Below are 18,257 nucleotides of genomic sequence, written 5' to 3'. Positions count from 1 at the left end.
GGAGTAAACTACCATGATTCACAGCCACCACTGGGGGAAGAACAGCTTCCCAAAAGCAGGAAGAAATAGTGTTAGCCTGACAAAATCTACAGAGGGTAAACATCTTGGACACCTAGATATCTATAGTCAAGCTGTCATGTACAAATATTAACCCTAGAGAAGGCATCAATAAACATTCTCTAAATTAAATTGAATATGCTGGTCTGCCTAGTGCTCTGCAGTGATGTGGCATTTCCAGGGTGGGTTTGGGCAACTGAGAAAAATACTGATGTGGTTTCCTCAGAGCACTGTTAACAGGGATATTTAGAAAGGAGTCTACTGATACCACTTCAAGAAAGAAGGAACAATGGCAACCAGCACCCATGGTACCCCCAGCTCTATAAATATACTGAATGTCCAGTCCTTTGAGCAAAATGCCTTGATTGAATAGTACTCAGTTACTACTACCAGAATCTGCTCTCTAAATAACATATTGTTGTACAAAATATGAAAATAATGCATAAAAGAAAAAAAATCTGATTCTTCTTGTAGTTTCAACATATCAAAATGCTTGAGTGGTTCAAGAGTGGTGCACAAACTCACCAGCTAGAAAGTCCCAATATTATATGTACTAGGTAGTAGAGAAAAACTGGGGAAGTGAAAATAAGACCAAAAAAATTTTTTTTTAAATTCCCATCAATTAACAAAATTCCCCTAAGGAAATTTAGGGACTTTAAAATTCCTAACTCTAGTTTTTCTTTTGAACTTACGTTCTTTACCATATCAACATACTCTTTATTCATACAGAAAGAGAATGACAATAGTTATACGCAGATGGTAGGACTGAAAGTTATTTTAATAAGAAAATATTTTTAAAAAGAAAGAAGATTCCACTGGTCTTTGAAGGTTTTTTTCCCCCTTCTCTTCCAGGAATGAGGACAAAGGTATAGAACTGAGATGTCCACACATGTTCAGACCCTGGCTGAAGCCCAGTACAGAAGCTTGCCCAAGGGCTGGTGTGGGCAAGGGGGCTCAGCCTGTGCTGAGGGCAGAATCTCTCCGCATTAGGAGGCAGACACTGTGATTTTGACCTCGTTAGAGCTTTGTTCCCATCAAGTGGGCTCTAGGAATTAGACATTCAGTAAGCAGCAGCAGCAGCAGCAGCCCTCTGGGTACTGTATGATCAATAAGTGTTGAGTTAATGATGATGCATTTCATCTTCCATCCACATAGAAAGTGAAGGTCAGTCCTAGGGCCAACTAAGTCTTCTGCCACAATAGGACTGAGAATGGAATATCAGTGGCATTGTATTATAATAATACATGAATTCACAAGGCACCCAAGATGTGTCTTAGAAAAGCCTGCTGTCTTGTTCAACTAACTGTGCAAGTTTTTTCTTATTCCACTAATGGTTGAGTCTACTGGTTCCCTTAATAATCTCGAATCTTCTAGAAGGTGTTTCCTTATATCTAAGGTAAACACCTGGGCCAGTGGTGCTCAAATATTTTGGTCTCAAGACCCCTTTATTCTCTTAAAAATTGAGGACCCCAAAGAGCTTTTGTTCGTGTGGGTTTTACTGTTAGTATTTGACATATTAGAAATTAAAACTGCGAAGGGAGAAGACGGGATGAGAGATAGAGAGCCCTGGCTGGATGGAGCTCCCGGTACCACACCTTAGCACTGCGTTTTCACATTCCATGAACCAGTAAACACCCCTTTCATGAGAGCTTATCTGGTTGGGCTTCTGCCACTAGCGAACGAGAGGACTGAAAAATACATCCACAAAACAAAGAATTGTATAAGACAATAAATAACAAAGGATTAAGTTGAGTAGAACAGAATGCTGTTGCCCCCCTTCCTTTGTCACCCGTAAGTGACAACCTCCTGAAAAATAATGAATATAACTATCACCACTAACCTTATGGATTTCAAAGTGCTTTCACATTTGGTATCTCATTCAAGTTTCACTACAATCCTATGACGTAGCTTGTTTTAGATCCATTTTACAGATGAGAAAACGAAAGGTACAGAGCCTGCGTGACAGCGGTTAAGCAGCAGAGCCAAGACTAAATCCAAATTTTATTCTAAGTTCCCCTGGCCATAGTTCCCGCCTGATATGATGCTTGCAATTTTATGGGGCAAAGACCTGTAACAGAAGCCTTCCCAGATTTTTTATCCATTCTTATGCGGGGAGAGGATCAGTGTAGCAGATGCTCTAAATACCCATCGTCTTTGGCCCTGGTCTGTGTGCCGTGAAGACAGGGGCACGAGTGGGGTTCAAGTTAGCACCTTAATCATTCTTTTCCAGCTCTGTGGCTGAGGGGCTGCGGGAGGGGGCTTAGAGGTGGTGCTGGGCAGGCACTGAGAAGCTGGGTAATACACCCTGCAGATAATCCGCAGGCTGCGCCACAGCAGCGCCAAGGAAAGAAAGCGTCTCCGCTCCGACCTGGCGGAAGAGATGCGGGAACTACGGGACTCTTGATTCTGAGGTCCTTGATTTGAAAGGAGCCCGCACACAAAGAAACGACGAAGTTAAGTTCCGGAAGCGCAACGAGCAGAGTTCGAAACGGGCCCTCCCTTTCCAGCTTGGGTGGAAACGCCTCATCCACCCCGTCATCCCGCCCAGAGCGGCTCTTTTATCCACTGGGGCTGCCTGGACAGTCCGCGCCGGGCACGCCCGTGTCTCCCCGGAGGAACTACAAGTCCCATGAAACCCCGGGGCGCGGGCGGTGATGACGAACACCCCGCGGATTGGCTGCACAGGGCGGGGCACGCAGGCCGTCTCCTAGAGGATGGGCGGGGCAAGGGGCGGGGCGAGTGGCGGCGGCTTGGCGGGCACGCCCCCTCGCCCGCGGCCCCCTCCCCGCCTCTCTCCGCCGCCTCCTCTCGCTCCCCGGTCAGAGGGCCGGAGCGAGAAGATGGCGAAGACGTACGATTATCTGTTCAAGCTGCTGCTGATCGGCGACTCGGGGGTGGGTAAGACCTGCCTCCTGTTCCGTTTCTCAGAGGACGCCTTCAACACCACCTTCATCTCAACCATCGGTGAGGGAGGGGCCGCGGCCCGGGACAGGGGGTGAGAATTGGGGGGCGGGTACGAGGGAACCGGGGAGAGGGCGGGGGCGTTTGGGAGCCCGGGAGAGGAGACCCCGGGGACTGCGGGGCGGCTGGGGCAGTGAGAGAGGGCGAAGGCGTGAGGGAGAGGGGCGGGCAGGGACGTGAGGCTGGGGGTAAAGGGGGAACTTGGGGGCAAAGGAACGGGAAGGGGAACAGAGGAACAAGGACTAGGGGTATTGGAAATCGAGAGGGTTCGGGGGCTAACAGGGAGGAGTCTAGAGGGACAGAGTGAGGGGGACACAGGAAATCTCATGGAGAGAGAGAAGAGGCTAGTGGATATGAAATTGGATTAAAAGGCAGGAAAGAGGAAGGAAATGTGAAGGGGGAAACGAAGGGTTGGGGAAATGAGAGGGACATGAAGTAAAGGGATAGAGGACGCAAGGGACGAGAGAGGCGATCGGAAGGGAATTGAGGGGAATGAGTGATCAGGTAAGGAATGAGGGGACACTGGCCACAAGAGGTCTGGACAGAGATGCCGTAGCAGGGGCAGAAGAAAATTGCAGGTGGGAGAAGAGTTCAGAGGATCAGAGGGCGGAACGAGGATACTTGGTGGAGAAAGTAAAGAGCTGGGTGTGAGATAAAAAGGGAAAGAGGAAGCAGCATATATAGTAAAGAGAGTTGGAGCGGAGAAGACAAAGATGGAAAAGGGAGAGGAAATGGAAAGTAGTGGGGTGAAGGACTTGCTTCAGTAACTGGGAGCACTGGTTACCATTTCTTCGTTACTTCCTCTGGGTCAAATGCAGAAGAAAGCAAAAAGTGACTAATAATGGAATTATGTCTATGTATTGTTAATTTATTCCATGAATGTTAATGTATGTTAAGAGAGTTGGTGACTTTTGGGAATGATGTGGTCAGGAAAATATAGTTTACCCCTTTACTACCTTGAGAAGCAACACTTCTCAATATTTTAAGTTTTGGCGCTTGAATGTTTAATAACTTTAGCCAAGGAACTGATCTTACATCCTTTCTGCATCCCTGTATATTTTGCTTTGGTTCTAATTACTACTTGTTAAATGAATCACAACATGTGATATACTTCCCAATTACTTCCAATTGATTTAAGAGTTTTTTCTAATCTGGGCTGGGAGCTGTCCTTCCTTCGTTTGTACTGGAAGACATTGTGTTCAGGTAACAAAATCTCTAACTTACCATAAACTGAAGAGCCAAAGCTGATTTTAAGCTACCTTATAAGTGACCTTAACATCATTTCCCTTGTTAAATAGTTGCAGTTAATTAAGTACCTTAAGAATCTCAGCTTTTGGTTGTCTGGGTGATGTTTCTGGCTGCTAATAGTAGCTTATGTAGCGATCTTTCAAACGGTTCTTAACAGCAGATTTTACCATGACTTTCTGGGTTGGGAAATAATAGGGAGCTAGTGCTTTGGTACCAAGTGTGTTTAAATGTTTCTGTATTTTAAGGATAATTCATCTTTTTGTAACAAAAGAATACTTGAATATAGAGCACTGTTTAAGTATTAGAAAAGGTTAGGGTTTGTTTGTTTGTTCTGGCCTCTTTCATACAGATTGGATGATCCAAAACCTCCTGGGTGTTATGTCTGGGCTTAGGGAAGTTTGAGTTGCAAGTTCTTGGCAGTCTGTCTTGAGTGGGACTTTTTCTTTTCTGAGGAAGCAGATTTTAAATGTCATCTCTCAAGTATATTCGTAAAAGATTTGGTGAGAGCTGGTACAGCAACTAAAGGGCATTAATTTTTGACACTGGTACTAACTTCAAAACCTCTACTAACTCTTCTTCCCTATTGACTGCATACTGATGTGCATATGGTAAAAGATGATGTCTAACGACTTCAGTGGGTGGCCTTCTGTCCATTCTATATGTGACCCTCCCAGAAGTATCTCCTGTCTTGAAAGTGAGCGAATCTCACTCTTGCTGTCTCTCTTAAGCTCCTTGAATGACTTTTGCTTGTTTGTACTTTTTTATTAGTTTTCTCTTTTTCCCTTAATTTTTGTCTCACATTTCAGGTAAGGGTTTCTGCTTCCTTTTAAAATAGTAGCTCTTGGCCAGGCATAGTGGCTCACGCCTGTAATCCTAGCACTCTGGGAGGCTGAGGTGGGAGGATCGCTTGAGGTCAGGAGTTTGAGACCAGCCTGAGCAAGAGTGAGACCCCGTCTCTACTAAAAAATAGAAAGAAATTATCTGGACAACTAAAAATATATAGAAAAAATTAGCCAGGCATGGTGGCGCATGCCTATAGTCCCAGCAACTTGGGAGGCTGAGGCAGAAGGATTGCTTAAGCCCAGGAGTTTGAGGTTGCTGTGAGCTAGGCTGAAGCCATGGCACTCTAGCCAGGGCAAAAAGGGCGAGATTCTGTCTCCAAAAAAAAATAATAAAATAAAACAGTAGCTCTTAAAAATTACTTTTCATTCTGAGGGATTAGAATCTTTCTTGAGTGGATCTTTAAAAAATGATTGAAATGAGGTTCTTTGGAGGGTAGCAGCTATTAAGGCGTGAACACTGTCCTGAAACAGTTTAGAATAGGTGGTAGACATTAAAGGGGGGTGAATCTCATGTGAAATCTTAGTCTGTATATTTTCTGTGTGATGTCTGTGGTAAAAAGAGGCTGTGAGCTGTGTCTTCAGTTGATGTGGAGGAGGGGAAATCCCATGCCTCTTCTTTAGCCCCAGAGCTCCAACAGGAAGTGGTAGCACACTGCCCTCAAACAGCAGAAGAATTTATGTACCTGAAACCTTATGCTTTGCAGTTGAAATTAAGCTGGGGAAATAAAATGAGTGTTAAGACCATTCTAGTGAAAAGTTCCACAGACTCCTTACTTACAAACGTAGACTTGGGTGTCCACATTTCTAACAGCCACTCCCCCTAAACCCCTCACGCCATCCTCAGGTGATCTGAAATTGTTGAAGTGACAGTTGGTGGTCCATATTCTCCCCAGTCAAAATTGTTTCTTGAAGTACCTAGGTGTGTAAGTTCCTGGGCTTTTCTGACTGGGTTTTGACAGGGTCTGCCACAGCATAGCTGATGAAACTTGATAAGCTCTGCTTCACAGAAAAGATCTTAATGCTTGGGGTTTGTGTGTGTGTGTGTGTTTTGGTAGATATGTATGCGTTTTAGTTTCTTCCCATGAAGATACATTTTAAGTCTTAATTTTGCTTTGTCAAGGTTTTAGTAGTTTTTAAAAATGTGAATCTGCCACCTTTACACACTGTTTTCATAGGGATTCTGTCATCATGAAAGGAAGGAGACAATTAGTCGTTTTGATTCCAGATATAGTTGTCTCACAGATACTTTGTTCTTCTCACTTCTCTAAGGTCTCGTTATCTTCTCTGATGTCCTGGTTCCCCTCATTTCCTTTCTGTACTTTGGGGTGGTGGAAGGTAGATTTTCTTGCATCTGACTTACTGGGGATTTTCCAGCATATCAGTCAGATAATATTTGTTAACTGTGGAGTAAAGGTGTTTTATCCATTTGAAATTATTGGCCCAGTGCATAGGACCAACTAGTCTTTCAGTTCAAATGTTTGAAAATTGAAAATTTTTTGAGTGGCTCCAAAAAAATCATTATATAATCATAATTTTTTTTTCTTTGTTTGCTTTTTTTGTTTTTGAGGCAGGGTCCCACTCTGTTGAAAGTGGGCTAGAGTGCAGTGGTGTCATCATAGCTCACTGCAGTCTCAAACTCCTGGGCTCAGATGATCTTCCTGCCACAGCCTCCAGAGTAGCTAGGACTACAGGTGCATGCTACCATGCCTGGCTAATTTTTCTATTTTTTGTATAGACGGGGTCTTGCTCTGTTGCTCAGGCTGGTCTCAAACTCCTGGCCTCAAGCAGTCCTCCCACCTTGGCTTCCCAAAGTGCTAGTATTACAGGCATGAGCTACCATGCCCAGCCCATATTCATAATTAACATTTAATTAAATGCTATAAAATGTAACAAATGTAATAAAATGTAACAACTAGGAATGGTAACACAGTTATCTATATATTATATTCTTATGGGATATAGATGCATTTCAATATTGATACAAGAGCGATATCTTGAAATGGCCCTGTACTGAACAAGTGCTGGTAGAACAAAAAAAGACAACCCAGCTGTGACTTCTAACAGGACAATCTGAGCTTCTTCCCTTTGCCATCTCTCCCCTGCCCTGCCCCCTCTTCCTGTTAGGTATTTCCTGAGTGGTTTCATTATTTAGTATAGTCATAGTTTAACAGCACAAAGAGTCTTAGAAATCATCTACTTTATTCCCCGTGCCAATTTTATAAATGAGAAAATGAAGGTTTAGCTGACACCCTCAAAATCACACAGCTGATTATAGCAGATCCTCTAGTGAAATCCCAAATCCAAGTCTGTGTGTCACTTTTCACAATTGAGCTCCTGCTATTTCTGATTGATATGATCATCTCAATAAATTCAGGTCACCACCTTTTCCAGGAAGGAATTAAATTTTGCACATACGTCTTTATGTGAGGAAAGTTAAGATGTTTTCACTTTGGTTAGCTAAGTCTGTTCAGGGAAATGGTAAATGTTAATACAATGACTCAGAGTCCTATTGGAGTTTATGCTGAGATAACTCTCAGCACAGAGCTGTCCTTTGCCCTTTCTTTCTGTGTCTGTAGTTTCAGGTTAGGATATCAAAGTACATACATCCTGTCATTAAAATTTCTTCGTTGTGCAAGATAACTAACGAAATCGTATTAATAGTGGCATGTTGGTAATTGTTGCGGCTTAGTCTCATCAGAGCACTTTTAGATGTTTTATCCTGTAGCATCGCACATTTTTCTTAGTTTTGCTTTCCTTAAAATCAGGAGTTAGCACACTATAACCCATGGACTAGCTGTGGCTTGCAGCCTGTTTTTGTGCAGTTCACAGGCTAAGAATGGTTTTCACATTTTTTAAAAAGCTTATTAAAAAATAAAACAACAAAGAATATGCAACAGAGACCATATGTGTCTCGCAAAACTTAAAAATATTTACTAACTGGTCCTTTGTAGAAAAAGTTTGCTGACCCTTGCTTAAAATTAAAAACTGTTTTTGGTTGGTAGTATTTCAAAGCTTTTATCAAGACTTATTGACCGAAAAACAAACTTTGTCATATTTACATTTTTATCCAAGATGATATCAACATTTGGCAGAGCATAATCCAGATATGTAGAGCAAGTTGATTTTCATTTTCTTAGTTGTTTTCCTTGGTTTCAACTTCTCAAACAAAAATATGCAAGGAACATGCAAGTTCAAATTGAACATTTTGTACATAAAGCTTTATTTTAATGTCATTGTGTTCTTTCAAAGCTGTCGGTAGACTTCCCATCTAAGCGATAGCTTGGATAACAAGACTAGTTTATAAAAAGTAGAATTAAATACTTGCTTATAAAGGGTTAAAGTCATCTCCTCAGAAAGTGTCCTAGTGAATAAAAAAGCCTTTCTACAGATTAAGGATGGGTGTGGGGAAACTGAGTCTTGGTTACAAATATGGATTTGTCTTAAGAATAAGTGTACTTTAATGAAGAGCTTCACCAGCTGTTCTGCAGGCAGCAAGTCAGGGAGGAGGTTCTCTTGGCAACAGCAGCAAGATTGTTTGGATCCACTGAGAAAGCTGGAGAGAAATAGGTTTGGATATTGTTTTACAGGGAAATAAGTCTAGTCTTTGAAGAAAAGGAAAAATTTACCAGTTGGTTTTTGAATTGAATCGGATAACTGAATCTCTGAAAAGAACCATTGAGCCCTAAAGTGGAAGACCAGGGAGCTGCCGACATGGCCTGAGGCTGGCTCTAGTGTAGGTCTGTCTGCCTGCCTGTGCTCAGCCCTCTTCTGGGGATCAGCTCTCCTGTGTGTTAGAATTGTTACTTGGGAAAATTTTGCAGGAAAGAGTTTTCATAGCAGGATGAGAAGAGGGTTGGAGTGGGAATGGGGAAATAGATTTTAGGTGGCTAGTAATGTTGTAGAATATGATATCACTGAGCTTCTGAAATTAAAGTAGCCATGGAATCATAAAAAGGGAAATTCAGGGTAAGATTATAGACCATAACTGCCTAGGTCGGGGATTGCAAACTCACATGGGTCAGGTCGGAACCATGAGTAGGGGGAGTGGGCCTAGAATGGGAGGCGGTAGGCAGTAGGCAGTAGGCGAACCAGACAGTATATTTATTTCCTAAGAGAATGGCTGCTTTTCAGCTGCAGCTTTACTATTGCCATGCTGGAAAATCATCATATATTTCAAGATTTGCTGAAAAATTCTTGTAAAAATGCAAAATTATGGGCAAGTCATAAAAAACAAAACAAACAAAAAACAGTGTGAGGGCCATTACAGTAAGGGCCAAATAGATGTCTGTGGGCTAGATGAGGCTTGTAAGCCATCAGTTTGCAAAGCAGGCAAACTGGTCAAGGATGGTCAAGGATGTATGGTGGTTACGGTACTGTAAAGTGGATCCTTTATCAGAGCTGGGGTTTGCCCAAAAAACCCTTAAATTATTTTTATTTTCTAAGCAGATGAAGTGGAATGGTTCATATTTGGTGTTAGGGATATATCATGTTGAATTAAGAGAAATGGGCATCTGCTGCTCCTTAGCTTTGTGGTCTTTGGTGAATCAGATATCCTAGGACCTTAGTTCCTTTAGCTATAACAGAGTGTAATGATACTGAACCTACCTTTGAGGGTTGCTGTTAGTTCCCTAAGGCAGGAATCAAGTCTTATTCACCTTTTAAATCTCCAAGTCCTATATTAAATGACTACTCAACTGGATGAAATAAGTGGATGAATTGTGAAAACACTATATGAGCTATAAAGCATTGCATGAATTTGTTATTATCTTTCATATTATTATAGAATTATATGATATCTGAGTTAAGATTAAAAGTGTTTAATTTGAATTCTTAACACAAAAATGGTACTTCCCCTAGGACAAAACACTGTATATCTTTCTATTATCAGTTTTAGAAGATTGTTTTAGAATATCAAAGATATTTCACTCATCTTTCAGTCTCCATAATAAGCTGTTTTAACACCCTGCTTCCAACCCCCTACTAACATAAATACCAAATAGAAAATGAGTGAAATCACTGGGTTTGCATTAGAAGAGCCATTTCAGCTTTGTCTCTGCCCATTAGCTTCAAACAATGCAACAGATGCCTGTTAACAGTTTCAGGCCCATTTTTAATTAGCAGATGGAGCTGTATTTGTGTCTGTGTTCTGCCCGGCACTCATTTGAGTGACAGGGTAGTGAGTGGATTGGAGCTGAACTGGGCATTTGGGTTGAATAAAGCCAAATTCTATTTTTTAAAAGATGTATGTAAACATTTTTATATAGACCACTTGTGTAACTCACTGGAACAGCATGTGTCTAGAGGAAAACTAATGTTTATGGTTATGTTTTCTCCACTTACTACGGAAAAAAAATTACCACTTTATAATTTAAAGGACGGTTTTACTTTAGTCTTGAAACTGTCACAAAGTAGCTTTCTTTAAAGAACCAATATTTTGGCATGGTATGTTGAGGAATACCCAAAGCTGGAATGAAAAATGCCCATACTGACGATTGGCAGTGGCTACCTGGAATGCTGTGTTCTGTAGAGTTCTGAGGTCCTATCTGAGCTCAGCAAGACTGAGAGCTGTGATGAATTCTTAATGTCTGCCATGGACAATGCCAGGGGGGAGAGGGAGGGTGACAACTTCCTACACATACGCTGTTTTCTAAAGTGAATAGGTAGTTATTTGCTGTCTAATATGTTATGGCTAAATTTCAGTATAAATGATATTATTAGTGAATAATTATTGAATATATTGTGTCTGTTGATATGTCCTTTTCTTATGTTCAGTTTTGTGTTTTGGGGTTTTTCTTATTTCAAGTTGAATTAATAAGAACCTGAAAGCCCCCCACCTCCTACCTACCCAGCCTCCCTTCTCACTCCTTCCATACACACATACAAAATGAAAAAAGAAAAAAAGAACCTGAAAGGAAGTAGATATTGGATTGTCTTTCTCAGGACTTCCTTTGGGAAGCCAAATAAAGTAGTGGAAGCAGTTTGGAAACAGTTCTCCACAGCAGCCCTGTTAGGTCTGAAGTATTTTCTAACTGTTCTACCTGTAACATTTAGTCTCAGTTTAATTAGGTGCTTTGGTAATCTACCTGTTGCTGAACCTTTGGCTATTTTCCAGGGATCTCTCATCTTCCTCAGCCCAGAATTTTAATTCTTGGCCCTTTGGCTAAATGCTGAAGCTCTGCGTGTCATTATGTTCATCAAATTTAGGCTTGCTGTCACTAAGGTAGTCTGGACAACAGTGGTGCTTGTAGTCTCGTGACAGCACTGCAGGATTTCAAAGCACTTTGTAAAAGCTGGGTTAGGTGTGAATCCCACCTCGTCATGATAAAACCAACCACAGAGCTATTAAGCAATGTGCAGTATTGCACAGCCTTGTGCTGGCAAAGCTGGGCCTGGCATAGCTTCCCACATCACATTATAATTTTGCATATTTTGGCAAAGAACTTGGCAGTAATTATTATAATAAATCGTAGATATTTTCCTGATGTATAAGGTAGAAGAACAAACTCTAAAGGTGTATAATCAAGTTCTGATGTGAAATATAGGGCGATCGATTTAAAAGTTGAATTGTAAGTTTGTTTTTTATGCAATGTTTCCTTATCTGGAATAGGTATTGCAAAATACTCTATAATCTCCTCATACACACATACACACAAATACACAAAATCCATTCCGAGGAAAAAGAGTTTGAATTGTGAGATGTCGATGACTAACCCTACTGTAATTTGTTTATTGCTTATGAATTGTATGGGATAGCTGTTTATGGTTTGCAACAAGGAATTTTTTTGCTTTTTCTCTTCTAAAGATCTCTGAATAAAATCTTCATACAGCATGGAAAACAATTCTTTATTGAGAGTTAACTGTTCCATTTTTGGCATGACTCAGACCACTTTCTCATTTCACTGCCCATTAGCACCTCACTCATACCAAGATTTGGGGAGAAAGGATTGAATTGGGAAGAAAGGATTGGGTTGGGAAGAAAAGAATGAAAACAACAACTTCCCGGTCAGTTTCTTTGGCTACTTGTTCAGTCTCTTGCTTTTGTTAGCAGCTGCAGTGAACTGAGTTAGAATGAGCTGAAATAACTGCATAAAATAGTTTGAGAATTAATAGTGACCTTTGACTGCTATTACTCTCTTATATTATTTAGAACTTCAGATAATAAGAAATTGGTGCTTGTCTCAGTTACAGCCAGCAATGAACAGTGATGCACAGACCAGGGTGCTGTCCACAAACAAAATCATTTGAGTTATTGTATTTCCTATTTTATCAATGTACATAGTTTTGAAACTATGAAAAATTTGCGGGAAAGGTGAAATAATTTCTTTTACATACACAAAATTTCATTATAATTAAGTTTAAAAACATGCATATATAATATTATCAGAGGTATGTCTCCATCTTGGCCCTGCAGCCTTCAATTGATAAACACCATTATATTTTCAACTTATGTTGTGAGCTCATTATATGATTTATCACATTTTTTGTTAAAACCGTCTTTTAATTATTGTAAAATAAAGTATGTAACTTACTGTGAAAACAGTTGTTGCGTGTTTCCAGTCACTCGTGGCACAAGCCCCGCTCGGAGACATAAGACTGGCCTGTTTTCTCATGAAAGGCCAGTGCAGGCTTCGATGGTCTTCACACTCTCTTCTGGCTGCAGTGTTCTGTGAGTCTATGAAATCAGTGTCTATAAAAAAAAAAGGGTTTGTCTTTTCTGTTCTGTTAATGATTGTGGGCTAGGGTTCTTTGCACTGGTGGACACTAGTATTTTGATGACATGGAGACGGAAGAAGTAGTAGCATTAGTTAGTTCAAACAAGCCTGTGTTAATCTTGTAAATTGATTAAAATTTTTGTTCTACTAAAGAGACTGTCTAATGTTTTTGAATACTGTCCTTAAAATTGCTTTGGTTTGAGTAATAAAGCTAAATGTCACCAGAAAAATAACTACTTGAAAGTTGTAAAAATATTTCTTTGAGAAGAGATGTATAAAGCATTTTCAAATATTCTCGTTTTCTTCCCACAAAACATGGTGAAGTAGGTGAAAAATAATTTAAAGTAATAGGAAGCCTTTTGCCGGTGCTAAATTTCCATTTGACAGATGATAGGCCTGAGGCCCAGAGGCACCACAATTGCCCGAGGTCACATGGAACCTGACATTGAACATCATTTTCTGATTTCAAGTCTTTTTTCTCTTACACCTCATCTGCCTTCAGTTCTTTTGCCATGAAAAGACACTGATGGTTTAGCATACAGTCTAGACATAGTCATCATTTTGGGCCATCATATTTCTGGCCCTTCATTAGCCATTTGCTTTTGGGTTAAAAAGGAGTGTAGCTGGCGGTGGGGTGAGATTTGAACTCGTTCTCCAAGAACCTCTTGGGTTGGGTGAGGGAACTGTAGTGATTAGTCAGTCAGCTACTCATGCCAAACATTGACATTATCATTTTCACTACATTCACTCATTCAGTCGATAACATTTTTTTAGTCTGCAAAATTTTGAGAGGGGAAACAGTTGAATATCCAGACAATTTTAAAACAGTGATGAAAAGAGTAAAAAGGGATAAATATAAAATGTTACGAAACATGCAGAGGAGAGGGTGGGGAAAGCTTCTAGGAGGGCACTGTATCTCAGCTCAAATCAGAACCCGGGGGTGGGGGGGAATCAGTTGGGTAGAATGAAGGAGTAAGGAGGGAGGGCTCTCCAGGCAAAGTGCTGCTGCAGATGGGAGAGACAGCGCAGCCCTCCTCTGGAGGACCTCGGACGTCCTGTTTGGCTGAAGCCTCAGGTGAAGGGGATGTGACAAAAAGTGAAGTTGAAGGGCAGTTAGAGAGCATACTGTGAAGGGCGTCTAAACCTTGTTCAAGAGTCTGGACTTTATCCTGGGAGCAGTAGGGAACCATTGAATGATCTTAAATGGGGAGACCAAGTAGGAGGTTAGAAACATCAGGCCAGGTGCAGTGGCTCAAGCTTGTAATCCTAGCACTTTGGGAGGCTGAAGTGGGAGGATTGCTTGAGGTCAGGAGCGCGAGCCCAGCCTGAGCTAGAGCAAGACCCCATCTCTACCAAAAAATAGAAAAAATCAGCCAGGCATGGTGGCATGTGTCTGTATCTGTAGTCCCAGGTACTTGGGAGGCTGAGACAGGAAGATCACTTGAGCCCAGGACTTTGAGGTTACAGTGAGCTATGATCATGCCACTGCCTTCATGCCCAGGCAATAATGTACAAAGTGAACCCCTATCTCTAAAAACAAACAAACAAAAAAACCCCTCAAAGTAAGACAACATCAATTGCCCTTCCCTGCACTTACACTTTTACAAAGTACTTTCACTTGCATTACTTTATGTAAACTCAATAATCATAAAGTGAAAAGAGATTATCTAAAGCTCAGAGAAGGTGATTGATTTAATCAAGCAAGTAAGCAGGTAGAGGAGCCAAGATATGAGCCCCCCCCTTCAGTTCTGAACAGCACTCTGTCCACAAGAACCTGCTCCTCTCAGAATAGGTGCTGGAGTTTTCCACAGGACTCAATGTGTTGGGCGCTTAGCCATAGGACCAGTCCCTTTCCGTGGTCTGTAAGAACTGTTTAAACTGACCAACAAACCCTTGAGAAGTGTATTGAGTGGGAAGATGAAATCAACCTCTCCTTGGACAAGCCCCAGTAATAGCTAATGCAAACATGCATCGAATTGCCTGTTGGCCCCGGGAGGTCAGTGGACTTGTGGTTTGGGGTTGTCTCCTGGCCTCTAACCCAGTCCCTTAGGAAGCAATCAAATATGTGCACGACAGAACGGGGGCAGGAGGGAACAGAGTTTAATTAAAAATCTGCCTCTTTTGTGAGAAGGAAACTAATTATATCAGAAATCTCAGCATTGTCTCTCCATATGGGGCTGTTGGTTTGTTATGATTTTATGTTTTTGGCCTTAGATGTAATGTGCTAGGAACAGGCTACCTTAATTGTGAGCTTCCTTCCTTTAGCAAGTTACGTTTAAACTTCATGCTAGCCTGTTTTTTTTTTTTTTTTAGGGTGAAATTCTATCTACTGTAGCTTTTGTTTGTGAAAACCCATTTTAGCAGAGTTTTCCTTGGAGACACAGTGGCATTGTAGACTAGACTAACACCTGATTTGTTTGTTAACTCTAAGTCCGTAATGCCACTTCGAGCCAGAAAGCAGAGAAGCCCGAGAAGCAAAACCTGATGTAACAAAATCCACTTGCTAAAACTCATAACTTGCCTCATAGGGAAGTGTCTGGGCCCTCACTTAGCCTTGTATTCTTGATTTATATGGTGGTCGCTGGTTTCTCTCTGCCCCTAAAAGATTAGAAGCAAGGCTGAGGGCCTCCTAGAGGCAGGCTACCAGCATCTGAGAGGAACAAGCGGTAGTGTGGTACCGTGGAAATGACATTCATTGTATGACCTCAGGCAAGTCAACAGTAAACTTCCTGGGCTTCAGTTTCTTCGTGTGTAAAAAGGGAATGTTGTACTTAGATACACTCTAAAATCCCTTTTAAAACTCTGACCCCAAGTTATAACCAGTGGACTCACTGAGAAAATGGAAAAAGTAGACATAAGAACTCAAAATAATGGTGTAGATAAAAGAACTTGGCTTTTCAGACAGAAACTCTAAAGTTCAAATCCTGATTCTCCTACTATTTGAGAGCCTTGGGCAAATTATTTAACCATTTCCTTTATTGTTAAAAGAAAGATAGTAACTCCCTTGCAGGATTTTTTTTTTAATTTTGAGAATTAAATGCATTGTTATGTGTATAATATGTTCAGCACATGAGAAGCACCAACAAAAGGTGTGTTATGTGTGAATGTGCATGAATGCAATGAGTCCCCATGTCACTGAGGGTAGGTCCAGACAGCTATAGAACATTGGTAATCCTTGGAGGCTTCATTGTTATAGCACTTGCTTTTTTTTTTCTTTTTCTTTTCTTTCTTTCTTTCTTTCTTTTTTTTTTTTGAGACAGGGTCTCCCCTAAGCAAGATCCAGGCTAGAGTACAGTGGCATCATCATAGCTCACAGCAGGATCAAGTGATCCTTCTGCTTCAGCCTCCCAAGTAGCTGGGACTACGGGTGCATGCCACTGCGCCTGGCTAATTTTTCTATTTTTTGTAGAGATGGGGTCTCGCTTTTGCTCAGGCTAGTCTGGAACTCCTGACCTCAAGTGATCCTCCCACCTCAGCTTCCCAGAGTGCTAGGATTGTAGCTGTAAGCCACCACTCAGCCAGCACTTGCTTTTAATAAGAGCTAATATTTATTGAGTGCTTACTGTATACCAAGTACTGTTCTAAGCATTAACATTATTGATGGACTGACCCATTTAATTCTCACAGCAGCATCTTGTGTTCCATTATTATCCCCATTTTCCAAATGAGGTAATGGAGGCACAGAATGGTTAAATAACTTCTCAATGTCATATAGCCAGTAAATTGAGAACCAGACTCGATTTGAACCTGGGCAGTATGGTTCCACAGTCTCTGTTGTTTTTTTTTTTTTTTTTTTTTTTTTGAGACAGAGTCTTACTCTGTTGCCCAAGCTAGAGTGAGTGCCGTGGCGTCAGCCTAGCTCACAGCAACCTCAAACTCCTGAGCTCAAGCAATCCTCCTGTCTCAGCCTCCCGAGTAGTTGGGACTACAGGCATGCACCACCATGCCCGGCTAATTTTTTCTATATATATTTTTAGCTGTCCATATAATTTCTTTCTATTTTTAGTAGAGATGGGGTCTCGCTCTTGCTCAGGCTGGTCTCGAACTCCTGAGCTCAAACGATCCGCCCACCTCGGCCTCCCAGAGTGCTAGGATTACAGGCGTGAGCCACCGCGCCCGGCCCACAGTCTCTGTTTTTAACCACTGTGTTTTTTTCCGCCTCAATGGTGACTCAGAATTTTTTTTTTTTTTTTTAAATTCATTATCTTCAGGGAGGCGGTATGGTCTAGGGTGGACCGTAGGCTGCTCCTTACTGACCTCACCAAGTTCTTTAGCCAGCTTGGTCTCAGATTCTCTTCTCTGCAGAGGACTGTTGTGAGGCAGTTTAATGCAGAAATGTAGTAAAGCATTTAGCACAGGGCCTAGCAAACAGGCTCAGTAAATGGTGAAAGTTTATGTATTATACAGGGAACTTAAGAGGGACCTGTTAGAATGAGTTTCATAAAAAATATGAATGGGAACATTTTGGTTACTTAATGGGATATGCTTCAGTTTTCTAGAAAATTAGTTCTTAAGAAAGTTTAGGACTACATGTGTTTTATAAAGCTAGGATTAAAAATATTTATCTTTAAATAAGTATTGTCCCTTATATCAGCTGAAGTAAAGAGGTAAGAAGGCGTTGAAAAGCAGCCCTTGACCTGAGGTGCAGCATGTCAGTGTAACATAAGAAGCAAGTTCTTCTTGGCCTTCCAACTTCTGCATACTCTTGGGGCATCTTGAATTCTGACTTTGGTTGAAAACATAAACAAAAAACAGTGTAGAATGCCCTGTCTAGAAGGGACAAATGTTTCAATTTAAATATTCTAGCTCAATGCCCTCTGTTAGGGCCCTGAATTTTAAGTGCAGTGAGTTTCTGAGTGAAGTCTCCTGAATTTTAATGAGTTTGTCTGCATACATGAATTTGAACAATACATTAAATCTTGAAACACCATAGCTGATTTTAATGGAGTAAATTACCCAACTTGAAAGTTAGTTAATAGGTTTTTCTTTACCTATCAAGATGATGATACTTTAATCTCAAAAAAGCCATTAATCATACTTTTACAATATCAATATATGCTATTAATTTCTTTTCAATCATTAAATTGTCTCACCAAGAAAATTAGGAAAATTAATGTGTCAGTGTGAGCATAAAACATGATTTTTTTCCCCTTTAACACTTTTTCCCCTTGTGATATTTAGTACACCATGATTACACATACCTGGTAGGCATAAAGCCCAAATTGGATTTGGTTTCATATAGTACTTGCTCTGGACCAGGAAGGTGAGGTGAGAGCTTAAAAGTGTTTTTAAACATAAAAGAAATGTATATGCAAGGATGATACAAAAGTTGGTAGGGACAAGGTCATGAAGGGCCTCCAGGGCAGTGTACGAAGGATATGTTTTCTTCTGACTGTAGTTGAAAGGGTTACATGCAGGCAAGTGGGCACATTTGATT

General features: G+C 41.1%; 1 protein-coding gene across 1 annotated transcript in view; it reads left to right on the top strand.

Annotated features, from left to right (window-relative positions):
• The first annotated feature begins 2,883 nt into the window (after positions 1–2,883).
• RAB8B (RAB8B, member RAS oncogene family) overlaps positions 2,884–18,257 on the top strand; it is a 65,310-nt gene continuing 49,936 nt past the window's right edge. Inside the window, exon 1 of the mRNA XM_069459193.1 lies at positions 2,884–3,021. Coding sequence (XP_069315294.1) covers positions 2,898–3,021 — 124 coding nt within the window. The 5' untranslated portion in view covers positions 2,884–2,897. The remainder of the gene's footprint in view (positions 3,022–18,257) is intronic.

This window comes from Eulemur rufifrons, chromosome 2, assembly GCF_041146395.1.
Source record: "Eulemur rufifrons isolate Redbay chromosome 2, OSU_ERuf_1, whole genome shotgun sequence".
NCBI lineage: Eukaryota > Metazoa > Chordata > Mammalia > Primates > Lemuridae > Eulemur > Eulemur rufifrons.
Note: the sequence above shows the minus strand (reverse complement) of the source record. Positions and strands in the feature narration are given on the sequence as shown.